At 43.7% G+C, this 12,996-nt stretch overlaps 1 protein-coding gene across 8 annotated transcripts in view; it reads right to left on the minus strand.

Moving 5' to 3' along the window:
• The window catches only part of LOC119186620 (uncharacterized), a 127,394-nt gene that overhangs the window by 90,599 nt on the left and 23,799 nt on the right, over positions 1-12,996 (minus strand). For 3 of the 8 annotated variants that reach the window (XM_075880488.1, XM_075880487.1, XM_075880489.1), the window contains 2 exons: positions 4,065-4,413; positions 1,911-3,343 (listed from right to left, as the gene is read on the minus strand). The exons of 4 other annotated variants lie outside the window; for them this stretch is intronic. In XM_075880488.1, coding sequence (XP_075736603.1) covers positions 3,289-3,343; positions 4,065-4,413 — 404 coding nt within the window. In that variant the 3' untranslated portion in view covers positions 1,911-3,288. Of the gene's footprint in view, positions 1-1,910; positions 3,344-4,064; positions 4,414-10,495; positions 10,736-12,996 lie in introns of those variants that run through there. One more of the 8 variants, XM_075880491.1, reaches the window with a different exon arrangement.

Here is a 12,996-nt window from a genome sequence, read left to right on the forward strand (position 1 = left end):
GTAGGGTTTATCGTCCGAAAACCACCATATGAATATGGGAGACGCCGTAGTGGAGGGTTGAGGAAATGTCAACCATTTGGGGTTCTTTAACCTGCACCCGAATTTGAGCACACGAACCTACAACATTTCCACCTCCATTGGAAATGCAGCTACCGCAGCCGGGAATCAATGCTGTGACCTGCGGGTTGTCAGCTTTTCTTTGTGCCGCTACTGGTATTCGAATTCACTGTATGAGTGACATTCTGTGAAAAGTGCAAGCATGCTCAGTATTGTCTTCTGTGCCGTTGTCAAATTGTTGAAGCTCTAACGAGCGCAATAAGAAAGAAGTGGTGAATCTAGAAAAATTTTTGCTAGCTTAAGCTAGGACGTACACAATGAGTAAACACTACCTTGTTAACAGCTGGCGTGACACCCAATAATTGTTTTCTTTTGCTGCGGCTACTGCTTGTGACTGTTTTTCGCGAAAGAGCAATGTAAAGTGTGCAGGAGAAATTAAGTGCGAAGATGAGAAAGAAAACGCAGCCAACGTCTCTTTTTTTTACGGTTAATCCGGAGTCAAGTGCTGAGGCAGCTACTGCCGTGTCGCGTTGTGCTGTGTAAGTGTAGTTGTGTGAGTGTGATTATTGCAGTGTTACTCTGATGCGTTTCTTATTTGTTGCCTATATCTTTATTTCTTGTGTGTAACTTATATTCATGATATGGCAGTGGTAATTGCGCGTCTCATACTGCAGTGGACGTCTTTGTGCCTACATTTATTGAACATTACAAAGTGGGTATCTGCTCATCAAGATTATCACTTTAAAATAAAGTTTATGCACATTCAATGATTCTCGTGTTTTAATTGAAATGTGTGCATAGACACACACTCGCATCGTGTGCTTGTCGCTCTAGCGGTGCAGCTTACACCAAGCTCATCGATGCATGCAAACGACGCGTTAAAGAATGAAGTATGGCCTCAGAGTCGAGCTCGCACGTAAATGTGGGGTCGGAGGCTGTATAATATTTCTAGTCATTTCAAAATGACCTTCGAGACAGCCTTTTTTGTGGTCTGCCATCTCTGAAGCTGGAATGTTTTCCCACAGCCGTTTGGTGCGCAGCGAACCCAAATCAGCCGCAGGGATCTATGGAAAAGTCATCTCTTAACCTTTTATCTTACGGTAAGCCTACACTATTTGTCAAGGGGTTGTGAATTGTGAGAAAAGCTCTGTTTGGCTGAAATCATGGCTGGGAGTAAAAAACATAAGTGAACAGCAAGCAAGGCTTGCTGTTCACTTATATTGTTGAACAGAGCTTCGGCCGTCGATAATCTAATCATCGCTCGAACGCACCGCATTTTGTACTTGTTACATAATTAAAAATCGACCATGTTATCACTGGGGCTCACGCGAGCTTCGGTATACACTTCACTCTTCGCGTTCTACGAGTAGTATTAACAAAATAATCTCAAACCACGAAGTTTTTCCAGCGTTGTGACGCAATGTTTGCTGAGCCTTTATAGGGTTTTTTTTTGTGCGTGCAGTCCCAATACGTAAAAATGAAACTAATACGTTTGGCAGTATGATTGTGAGAGACGCTGTGTAGTGAAGGCCTCCCATGATTGTGAGAGACGCTGTGTAGTGAAGGCCTCCCGAAATTCGGACCATCCAATGTTTTTTTTTTAGTGCAGCGAAATCACAAAGTAAACAGGTGTCCAGTTTTTTGGAGCCATCAAAATGGTACCGCCGCGGCTGGGATTGGACACGCGACCTGAAGCGTTGTACTGCTCCATTGTAGGGGCGAGTCAATCAAACAATAAGCATGAAAGAAAGAGCATTGCGTATGAAAACTATGCACCACTCTATTGAACAACACTTCATATAATTACCAATAAATATCGGACAGAAAAAGAGCAGCCGACAAAACACCATAGATTTCGTGGCAAAGGCAAATGTTTATTATGAAACATCACTGTGACAACTCGGATAAACTACAGTGAAGATGTGATCTGGGTGAGTTTGTACACATCCTTAAGGGCAGCAACCATCCAAGAAGCTATGCAAAGAGGAGATAAGTGCACCAAACTACGGCTGGACTGACAACTGCATCTGTCCAGTGGTTATGCTTGCTGCAATAAGAAGTCCCTCCACTGTGATTTGTGTTTTGGCTAGTAAACTGACAATTATTTCACCTAAAACGTAAGCAGAGCAAATTACTTACAACAGACTTTATAACGTGAAAAGTGTCTTTATAACTGAGAATGAATAACATTTAATAACCAAGATTAACAAAGAAAAATGACTAGGTGCCTTGAAAGTTTTCAATAGTTTTAGGGTAAAACACACAAACAAGACACAGAATGGCAGGCGAGTATTGTGTTCGGTAACAGTATACGGCACCCAAAGCTATGAAGCGATAAATTCAGCCCTATACTTTGCGATTCAAGTGTAGTTTTTAAAGCACGCACTTGCAGCACAAACAGTAACGACGGCACTTTTATGAATATTAGTAATATGCATTGCAGTATATATAGTTCCTCATCTCTATAAAATACTTCATAATTCGAGACTGATGCGACAAGAAGCTGCAAAAGTTGCAAAATATGTGACTTTTCTGGGCATGCCTCTGTTTAGGGCGCGTTCTTGTCTTTAGAGGCACGTTTTAGGAACACAGTCATCCCGGCACTTACGTTTCTTTATCATTGACAACATATGTAATTGAAGAATACAAAATTTGTCTACAAAAAACATAATCATCAACTACATATGTTAATAAAAAACAAACGTAAACGTCGGCTTAATTCTGTTCGTAAAACGTCCCTTGAAAGACTAAAAAACGCACCCTAAAAACATACGTGCCCAGAAAAATCACATATTTTGGAACTTTTGTAGCTTTGTGTCGTACCGGTCTGGGAATATGAAGTATTATATAGAGATGATGTACTATACTGCAATGCATATTGCTGATATTCATCTTTTTTGGGCCACGTCAGTCACTGGGATCGCCATCTCGCCTGAGGGAAATGTATAATGAACTACTAATGTAATTTGAATTTCCAATTTCAACTGAAAATGGCATCAAGTCACGCTTAGAACCAGTTAATTCACCACGAGCGCATAACTTAGGCAACAAGGATGTGTCAAGATGTTGACCACAAGTAGTTCCTTGCAGATAAGCGCATTGTAGCAAAGGTGCGCAGTCCACGTCCACGTCGTATCTCAGCCTCCGAAGTTCACTGGAACCACTAGAAGTCACAAAAGCTCCAATATCGGGTAAGTCATCAGGTACACTAATGGTGTTGTCGACTGCTACTCAGAACTCAAATAGAGAGGGTATACTTATGGCGACTTCAATTATTCGGACGATCCTGGAAGAAAAAAATTTCCTGAGTTATAGAAACACTGATTCCTGTCTTGTAATACACAAATTTGTAAATTAATTCCCTGAAATCATTTGAATAGTGTAAAGAATTCATAGGCAGGGCACCAAATGTGCATGTCAAAATAACGTGGTCCTTGTATGATACTCGACCTATGAAAAAGGAAGATGAATGAAACCAAACTTCGTAAACTATGATTCGCATGAGCAGAGCTAAGCACTTGTATCCACAAGACAAATTCCTAATGTCACACGCTCTTTGTCGTGAAAAAGTTTCCGTGGCTGAAGTTCTTGCACGCGTCACCAAAAAATACACGCCTGAACCAGATGGAACAATCGTGAGTGTATTGGAATGTTGTGAACAGGTAGTTCGCAGAGTGTCTGTGGTTGAGTTTAGGATTTGACTAATGTGAGGAGCGGGCATAATACCGATAGATTAGTTGATGCGTGTACATGTTCCAGTGGTTTTGCCCACACGTCTGGTTATGGTCAACTGGCTAACGGTCTCCACACTATCAGCATTGCTAGAATTTCATTTTCCAGGCACAGCTTCATCCACTAAAGTGCCGCGTTTTCAGCGGATGATAGTTACATTAATCACTGATGGAAACACGCGTCTATACTTGGAATTTTTCACTAAACTCGTTGTTTAATTATATAATCATGCTCTTTTCCACTTGGTCACAAAGAAAGAACAAAAGAGAAGGTACCTGCTATCGTTGAGTCGTGGTGAATCATTCTGTATGAGATGTTCTGGGCAAATGTGCTCACGAAGGTCCATATCATCGTAATCAGGGAGATTATAAGTCTGTATTTCCGTCTCATTGGGATTCCTCCAGCTAAACAGGTGACACACGAAGGGAAGCATAAAATCTCTGTACGGTGCTGTATATGCGGACACTTCAACATCGATCCGTGCTTTCCCACTTCGCAAAGTGACGCTCTGGTAGAAGAGCCCAGGTGACCGTCTGACCGCCGATATGCGAAGAGTCAGGTCAGAAATGCAAGAATGAAAGATCAGAAGCGCCCTCGTGAAAGTCTCCCATTCCGTGAGATGATCTGCAAGCAACAGTGAAGCATCGGTATTTATCCCAACCACAGTGATTTTTTTTCTACATTCACGTGTATATTTCATGCTCTCGCAAACTCTAAGACAGCTTTGGCTTAATGGCAATTGAAGACCCCTATATTTTCGCATTAGAAAAAGTTATCTGATTCAGGAGCACTTAACCTTGCCTCTGTGTCACTTTGCTGTATGCAGTCACAAATTCTAAGGAAAGCTAAGGAAACAGTTGAAAATGTCTTATTGATCCAGGTGCCTAAAGGCGAGCTCCGGCAATTTTTTAGATCAATGATTCTCAAATAAGTTCGCTGGGTGAGTTCCTTTGCACATTTCCGTCATTTTTGCCAAAATACATTCTGAGAGATGCACTGATTGTTTGCAAATAAATGTTAAAGTTTGGCTCAAAACGTTCACCTGGCATGCCAGAATTATTGACGCTGTCTGTGACGTCACGTTTGGAACGTCAATGTAAGTGACACAGCCGATGGCATCGCCGACTTTGGCCGCTGCAGCGCTTCCTGCTCTGAGCACAACGCGAGGGCGGTGGTGTTGGGCACGGAAAAGCTTCTTCCTTTGTCTGCGGTGTTTGACCGGCTACGCTCGGTGCGCTCGCCTCTGCCCCGAGTGCCCACTCGTCCCAGCTTTTACAACTTTCATACACCACATCGGGGTTACAAAAACACGACTTCCGGTTTTCACCAAATTTGTGACTCCAGCTGAGCGCTCGCCACCTAGCGGCCGCGCCTGAAAGAAGTGCTGACTGGCTCAACTTTGAAAGAGATATGTTACCAGGTCGTGCGTGTTGAGAAGCGGCCGCTTAGTTTTTTTTTAGGTCACACGCGCGATCCCCAAAAAAAGCAAGTGATTTCCAAAGACCATCACAGTGCGTGGCATTGTGGTGGAATGATGGCGCCGTATCATTCAATCACTTTCCGACTGATGCCGAAGACGCGCGACGGTGAACGGCCCAAATCAGAAACTAACGCATTCGAAAAAGTGTGACTGACACTAAGGTATTTTGTTCTAATTCGCATGCGACGGCTTCACTCTCTTCGGTGAGTACACCTTTATTACGCCTATGTGCCTTATTATATATATTCGGGCGTCTCAAAGCGTGGAGTATAGTTTCGTTTATATAAACCAGCGCATAGGAAAAGTTGTTGCGTTACGTGTGCGAGTTTTTATCGCATATTCTCGCTTCCTGTGCAAGTCGAATGCGTTCTCAAATCAGGCTGCGGTAGATTCCTCCCACCCCCAAGCATGTATTTTTTTTTTTCGTTTCGCATGTGAACACTTACACGAACAGATTCGGGTGCATGTGTAAGAAGCCCAGGTGGTCAAAATTTCTTGAGATCTCTACTACGGCATCTCTCATAATCATATGGTCATTTTGGAACGTTAAGCCCCACATATCAATCAATCAATTGACGCACACAAAAGGCCACACTTAGACACCAACACGCGTGAGTACATCTATGTTCGTGCCTGTATAATCACTTCCGTGCATTTTTAGGGTGCATAGTGCGTGTGCATACGTCTACTTTGAATATCAACTGTGGCCAACACGAACAAGGATGTTCGGAAGCACATGACCTTATTCATTAGAAATATACTAACATATCATAGGGATCGGCGAAATAACAGAAAAGAGCCCGCCTAGTACAATAGAAACTACGATTTGACCTATCTCAAAATACGCTGGCCCAAACATAGCACCGTTCTGTATTGAAGGGAATGACCTGCGTATTCAGCTTTTGTCAGGACAACGGAACTCACTGGCATACAACAATCGACAGCTCGAATTACAGCGCATAGTTACCTCGAAAACTGTCAAGACGTTCACTGTAGCAGTGCAGCAACGCAGAGCCAAAGTGTTACCTTTCAAGGAGGTCTGCTACACATGAGCATTTGCCTTCTTCAACCGCGAGCTCACAAGAAAGGTTCTTCAACTTTCAAAAAATTAATGTGGTTCGCCGAGAAAACTTGATGTTTAGGCGCACAGCACAACTATTTCCGCTGTTTCACCAAGTGAAATTCTTTATGCTAATGAAAACGAGGTGGTCTGCGGCCAGCATCCTTTCGCCTTCGACGAAGCAACGTGATCCGACGCAAAAATCGACTAACAACACCGAGTGAAAATGCCGCCTTGAGCCCGTTCAGCGCAGCCATCTTTGTTTTTTTGATCAGTGTTGCCTGCACACGCAGCGTTTTCTGGACTTGCAATTAGTTTGTCTTACGCAGGCAGTATTCTTGGTTGTGTTTCAGTATTGTGTTTTTTGCAGACTAAAAAATTTTAGAATTTGCTGCGCATGTAAGCTATCGAGCTTGTATCAAGAGTGTCTAAGGAACAAGCATCATTACCATGTCTTGGTCGAAAAAGTACCTGCGTTGGCCTTTAACATGACCTTTTGGCTGTACTAAGTCTTTTGTTGGCGTAGAAAAAGAGTGAGCCTCAGCCTGTCAAAGATTATGCAAGAATGTCCGAATTTCAGCGCCACAACCACAGCTGGCGAACTAATGTTCTACTGGTTATTTTACATCTGGTAGAAGCGCGGGCTCTGTCGAAGGACGGCGCTGATCAGCAACATTGTGTGATAAGCAACGGCGCATGCAGGAAGTTTTCTCCAGACCCCACGTCTTACCACAAACTTTAAAGGCTCAACTCTCAGTAATGAATAGCCCCGTCGCGGTGGTCTAGTGGCTAAGGTACTCGGCTGCTGACCCGCAGGTCGCGGGTTCGAATCCCGGCTGCGGCGGGTGCATTTCCGATGGAGGCGGAAATGTTGTAGGCCCGTGTGCTCAGATTTGGGTGCACGTTAAAGAACCCCAGGTGGTCGAAATTTCCGGAGCCCTCCACTACGGCGTCTCTCATAATCATATGGTGGTTTTGGGACGTTAAACCCCACAAATCAATCAATCAATCAGTAATAAATAAGTACTTGCAATTAGGCGATAAATTTTGGAACGCTTCGGGGTTTGCGGGTCATTGTTTGATAGCTTACAGCAGGGCTTCTTGCATGAACGACTTGATGCCCCTTTTGCAAGTTTCAACACCTCGGGCTTGCAGTATTGCACAAGCATTGGCATGCTCAGCAATCCCATGGTATACTTTTAGACTTGGCGAAAGAATTCGGTAAGGTACCACATCAACAATTGCTACTATAACTGTCTTTGGCTAATGTACACCCCAACATCTTACGATGGATCGAAGCATTCCTTCATAACCGCTCACAGTTTGTTTTTATTAACAACCGCTCATCTGAATCCCTGAAAGTAACTTCCAGAGTTCCACAAGGATCTGTTCTCTGGCCTCTTCTCTTCTTAATATATATTACCGATCTGCCTGCTCATGTAACCTGTTATATTCGCATGTTTGCGGATGATTGTGTCATATACAAAACAAATAATAATACATCTGACCAAAATTCTCTTCAGGAAAATATTAACCGTCTGCAACAATGGCGTGATAGCTGGCTAATGACACTAAACCCAAATAAATGCAAAGTTGTGACCTTCTCCTGCCGACGTAACCCTGTGGCTTATTTATACGCAATCAATAACATGCCATTAGAAGCTGCGTCCTCTTACAAATACCTTTATGTTACCATAACTAATGATTTGCCTTGGAACGCACATATTACTAACGTCATCTCATCTTCTAATAAGACACTCGGTTTCTTTAAACGCCACCTAAAACAAGCTCCTAATCATGTAAAATAACTAGCCTACCAAACCATAATCCGCCCTAAGCTCAAATACGCATGCGCAGTATGGAGCCCCCACCAAACATATTTAATCAACGCTCTCGAATCTGTACAAAGCCGTGCTACAAGGTTCATACATTCTATATTCATATCGTGTGAGCGTGTCGTCTTTGCGAAATGAATTAGGACTACCAACACTTGCTAATCGTCGCCGTGTATCATCCCTATCTCTTTTTCATAAGTTCTATCATTGTTCGCTCAATACACCACCGCACTTTATTCCCGCTGGCCGAACGTCACATCGAACTCAGCACATGAACCAAATGGGCCACCCCCGTACTCGTACTGCACCTTTTTCAGCTTCTTTCTTTTTCCGCACAGCCACAGATTGGAACAGCCTGCCCCACGAAATTGCCGCCCTAACCAACGCACCCACATTCACACAAAAAATATCCGACCATTTTGCAGAATAAAAACTACTGGATGTCATTTTCATCTTTCCGATCGCTTGTATACATTGCAGAATCATGTACCCATATTACTCATACCGTGTTTAATAATGCTTATAAACATGTTACTTCCAACTATTGTATAATGAACATATGTAAACCCACCCCTTATGTAATGCCCATGTTGGGCTTTTAAGGTAATAAAAAGAAATGAAATGAAATACGTGCAGTTCAAAGGCATAAAATGTATTTCACAATAACCGTCATGAAAACCAGTCACGCTGACTTACGCTCCCACGTTCAAATGCACGTACATACCCCATAAAGTGGCCGGGTGAGTAACCGCCGTGATAGGTCACTTAGTAGAGCATCGGACGCGTTATTCAAATATTGCAGGTTTCGTCTCTGCCCCCGGCAAGTCATCTTTTCATCCACTTCTTTTTTTTTTCACACTTACACCATTGACATCCCCCATCCTTACCATTACAATGTTGGTTAGGTGTTGTCATTGCTTGAACAGACGAATAAATGTTGAGAGCAATAATTAAAGAAGCGCAACGTCTGCCTGCTTCAATTTGATTTTTTTGGCAACGCGCAGCTGTTTGCAACACATTTTCGTGCGTATCGCAAGCGTTCCTACTATCGCAATTCGCTCATCGTGCAGACAACGCTCCTTACAGCGAAAGCAATTTATTGCAACCTTTTAGAGCTCATTCAGCCCAATTATGCACCAGCGTCTAACTAAATATTCATGTGGCACTGATTGGTGATACCGTTATAGTATCGAGTCCGTACTAATGTCACTGCTTTTATGCTCGGAATCAAATTGAAGAAAAAGCTCGGCCGGGGCCCATTCGAAATAACTGGCACCGATGAAGGACCGAGAACGCCGACACACCACCGCTAACATATCGGGGGCTCGTGCAGCTTCAGGCGCATTATGTAACGCTGACTTGATGATTTGATATGTGGGGTTTAACGTCCCAAAACCACTATATGATTATGAGAGACGCCGTAGTGGAGGGCTCCGGAAATTTCGACCACCTGGGGTTCTTTAACGTGCACCCAAATCTGAGCACACGGGCCTACAACATTTCCGCCTCCATCGGAAATGCAGCCGCCGCAGCCGGGATTCGAACCCGCGCCCTGCGGGTCAGCAGCCGAAACGCTGACTTTGTGTAGCATGACACACTTATGCGTGTGCGGCATGTGATCATGTCGCTGGCATGCCGAAAAGCGTAGGGAATGAATTCGGCTTGCGCAGGCTACATGGGGCAAACGGCAACGGCTCCCAGCACGCCTCCTGGAATCATTGTGTCGCGCAGTTTCAAAGCATTTCTTGCCGCAGCTTCTAATGGATCATATAGAAAATATTCTTCTGGCATAACGTTTTTTATGGGGAGCACAGCAAATTGCCGTGCCTAAACAGAACTCGTTATGTCACCTCGTGAGGAGCCCTGCAACGCTTTTCCCGTAACAATTTATTGGTTTCACTGAAGGAAATTAATGCCTGATGAATTAACCACAGCATTTTTTAGAATCCATCAAGTACGAGCGGAGTTAACACTGATGCGTGGTATGCTGTAAATTCTTTCTCCTCTCTCGTCCCTACGATAGCATTGTAAGGTAGGCAGAGAAGCAAGGCGCAGGTGAAGGCAAGTCGCACGTACCTCATGACCTCAAGAACTTTTTTCTCAAATACACGTTTTTTCAGTGCAATGACGCGCACGTGCGCACTAGAGTGCCTTGATGTGCTCATTCGCCTAGGCACTCTATAGCACGCACGGGCCCGTGACAGCCTCCCGAGGCGGCTGCAGAGACTACCAAGCGCAGCATGCTCAAATTAGCATTTACGTAGAACTCGAGTCTATGACGCAATAATTTCTGGGTGTGTAACATAATTTGTCATGAGAGGAAAAGGAAACTTTAGTTGACTGAAAATTTATTTGAAATTTGAGGCCGTGTGGTGCACTATCATATGTTCTCGGGAGCTTCAACTATTTATCAGTCGTGTTTTCTGTCCATGCACAAAAATTGTTGCTGGGCTCCGTTAACTGTGCACCCACGGCAGGGAAGGCCGGCTTGGACTGCAGCAATGACAGTGCGCAACATTTTCTGGTCTGGTATCCCCATTTTTTTAGACAGCACGTGCCGGTTTAGGAACCCTGTAAATAAAGGTGGCAAACAGGAACTTTTGCTTCCAGCTGCTTAAAGGCAACGTTGTGAAACATCGGTAAAAACAACAAGAAATAATTGCTGCCGAACCGAATTCAGCAGTGCTGGCTTGCGAAGAGTTTGCTTCAGTGCATATTGAGTATTGGCCGACAGACGTGAACACATATGTGAACATTATGCACGGTGAAAAGAGGACCCACCCAGTCACTGTTATCAATGACACCACTTCACACGGGTTTTCGGTAATTTTACGCAATGACAGGTCACCTTCTAGTTCACAGCACTCGTCTAACGAAGCGGTCCGCGATGTAATGCAGTGTTGCGCACTGGTCAATCACTCTGTCATGACCTGTGCAGCATTATGAATATTGGTCACCGTAACATAGGGGGCACAACAATCGAGAAGATGGCCTCCGTCGTGTTGCAAGTAATCACGATTTTCGATTGAGGATGGCAAATAAGGAAACAATAGCCACAAGCGTTCGTCCCACCACATTGGTAGCTGAAACGTGATGGGTCAGGCTGTTAATTTAAATGGATCAACAAGAAGGCGGTTCATTCCGACGATGGTTTAGCATCCTCTATTTTCAATAAAGTTTGACAATAAAAGATTGTTTTGAAGCGGATATTCTGAGATGAGCAATTAGCAATCTTAACGAGAAAGTCTGTTGTTTCTGTTGAGAAAAAATTTAAGAGGTGCTGTCTCTAATATTTCCAGAGTTTGACAAGCTCAATGTGTTATGTGGCCATGAAGCACGCCATAGTGGAGGTTCTACAACTTCTGACCACCTGGCATCCTTTAAAGTTCACCGACATCCCACAGTACATGGACGTGTAGCCTCTCGCCCTCATTTAAACATGACCTCCGTAGCCATTGTACATTCTTCAAAGAAGAAACGTTTTACACTGAAACACATAACCAACGTCCTTCTACTGAAGTTGGTTGAGCAAGCCATTGGGAAGCTTCAGATTGACAAAAAAAGCTCTCCGGCTGTGAATGTTAGGCATCATTATAATAGAGAACTGCACCCGCTGTGCTGGCTGATTCGGGTACCATGGAGCTTCAGGCAATACAATTCAGGAAACTTGTGAGCTGAAGGAGCTTACTGAATATTTGAAAGCTAGTTGGGGAATACATGAGCTCAGTTCTTTGCACCTGCGGTTCAAGTGGTCTGATGACTTCGGGCAATATGTGAAAGAGTAGATAATCAAGGGCTACAACTAAACTTACTTTTAAGGCGATAGGTTTTTTACGTAATTTACATGCAGTTATCGATACCCATAATCAAATTTTAAGAGCTACAGTCGAAGTGATTGCGTCCACAGTCTTACATAAGAATGGAACCAGACTTGTGATAAAGAAGTGACCAAATGTACATGAAGGTGTGTCGAAGCCATATATTGTCGGGAATGGAGGTAAGCCATCTAAGAATATCTTGTGCTATGCAAGTTTCGGTACCTCATTTAGGTAAAAGGTCATGAGCGCGCCGGAACCATGTCTTTTAAACTGTGCTGCGCATGACACGCGTGTCATGAGTTTGGCGTAACAACTTTTAACTTACTTTCAATGTACACTTCTTTTGCCATAGTAATGGAAAATGTTAAAAATGTACAGCACTATCTGTCAATGATCCCGTAAGCTCGATCCGCCATGTCCTGTTAGTAACGAAAACGAAACCAGTCGCATATACCAGCACTTGCGGTGCAACTTGCTTCATCTTCGTTCACCAATGACTTCGCATCACTTCTTACACTGTTTAGGCAACGAGAAAGCCTCGAAAACACCGGAAAAAAGGTAGGAATAATTTTTTTAGTAATTAGGAGCAACATACACAACGGAAAACATACCAACGCGCACTTATTTTGTCAACACCCTCGGCACCTTCGGAAGAGACCAGCTCGCGCTAAAGCACTCTACAACCGTATGTCTTATTTCTCCGTGCAATTTAATTACTCGACTACACCTACAGAACAATATATTACAACATATTCATTTTAAAATAGACAGCCCACATTGCACCCACGCAAACAGCTTGGTTAATCAACATAGCTCATCGGTGTTGCAGATCGGCGGAAGCAAGGACCTATTTACACGTGCATAAGCAGTTTAATAGTCGCTGCCGCTAGCGTTCGCTGTAAATCGGAGCCGCCAAACGAGACGAGATCGCAAAAATCACACAACCAATTCTCCACAAGCTTCGCAAGGCAGTGTGCATTCACTTTCCGTGCACCGAAATGAATAGTCAACACA

The sequence above is a fragment of the Rhipicephalus microplus genome, chromosome X, assembly GCF_043290135.1.
Source record: "Rhipicephalus microplus isolate Deutch F79 chromosome X, USDA_Rmic, whole genome shotgun sequence".
NCBI classification, from domain to species: domain Eukaryota; kingdom Metazoa; phylum Arthropoda; class Arachnida; order Ixodida; family Ixodidae; genus Rhipicephalus; species Rhipicephalus microplus.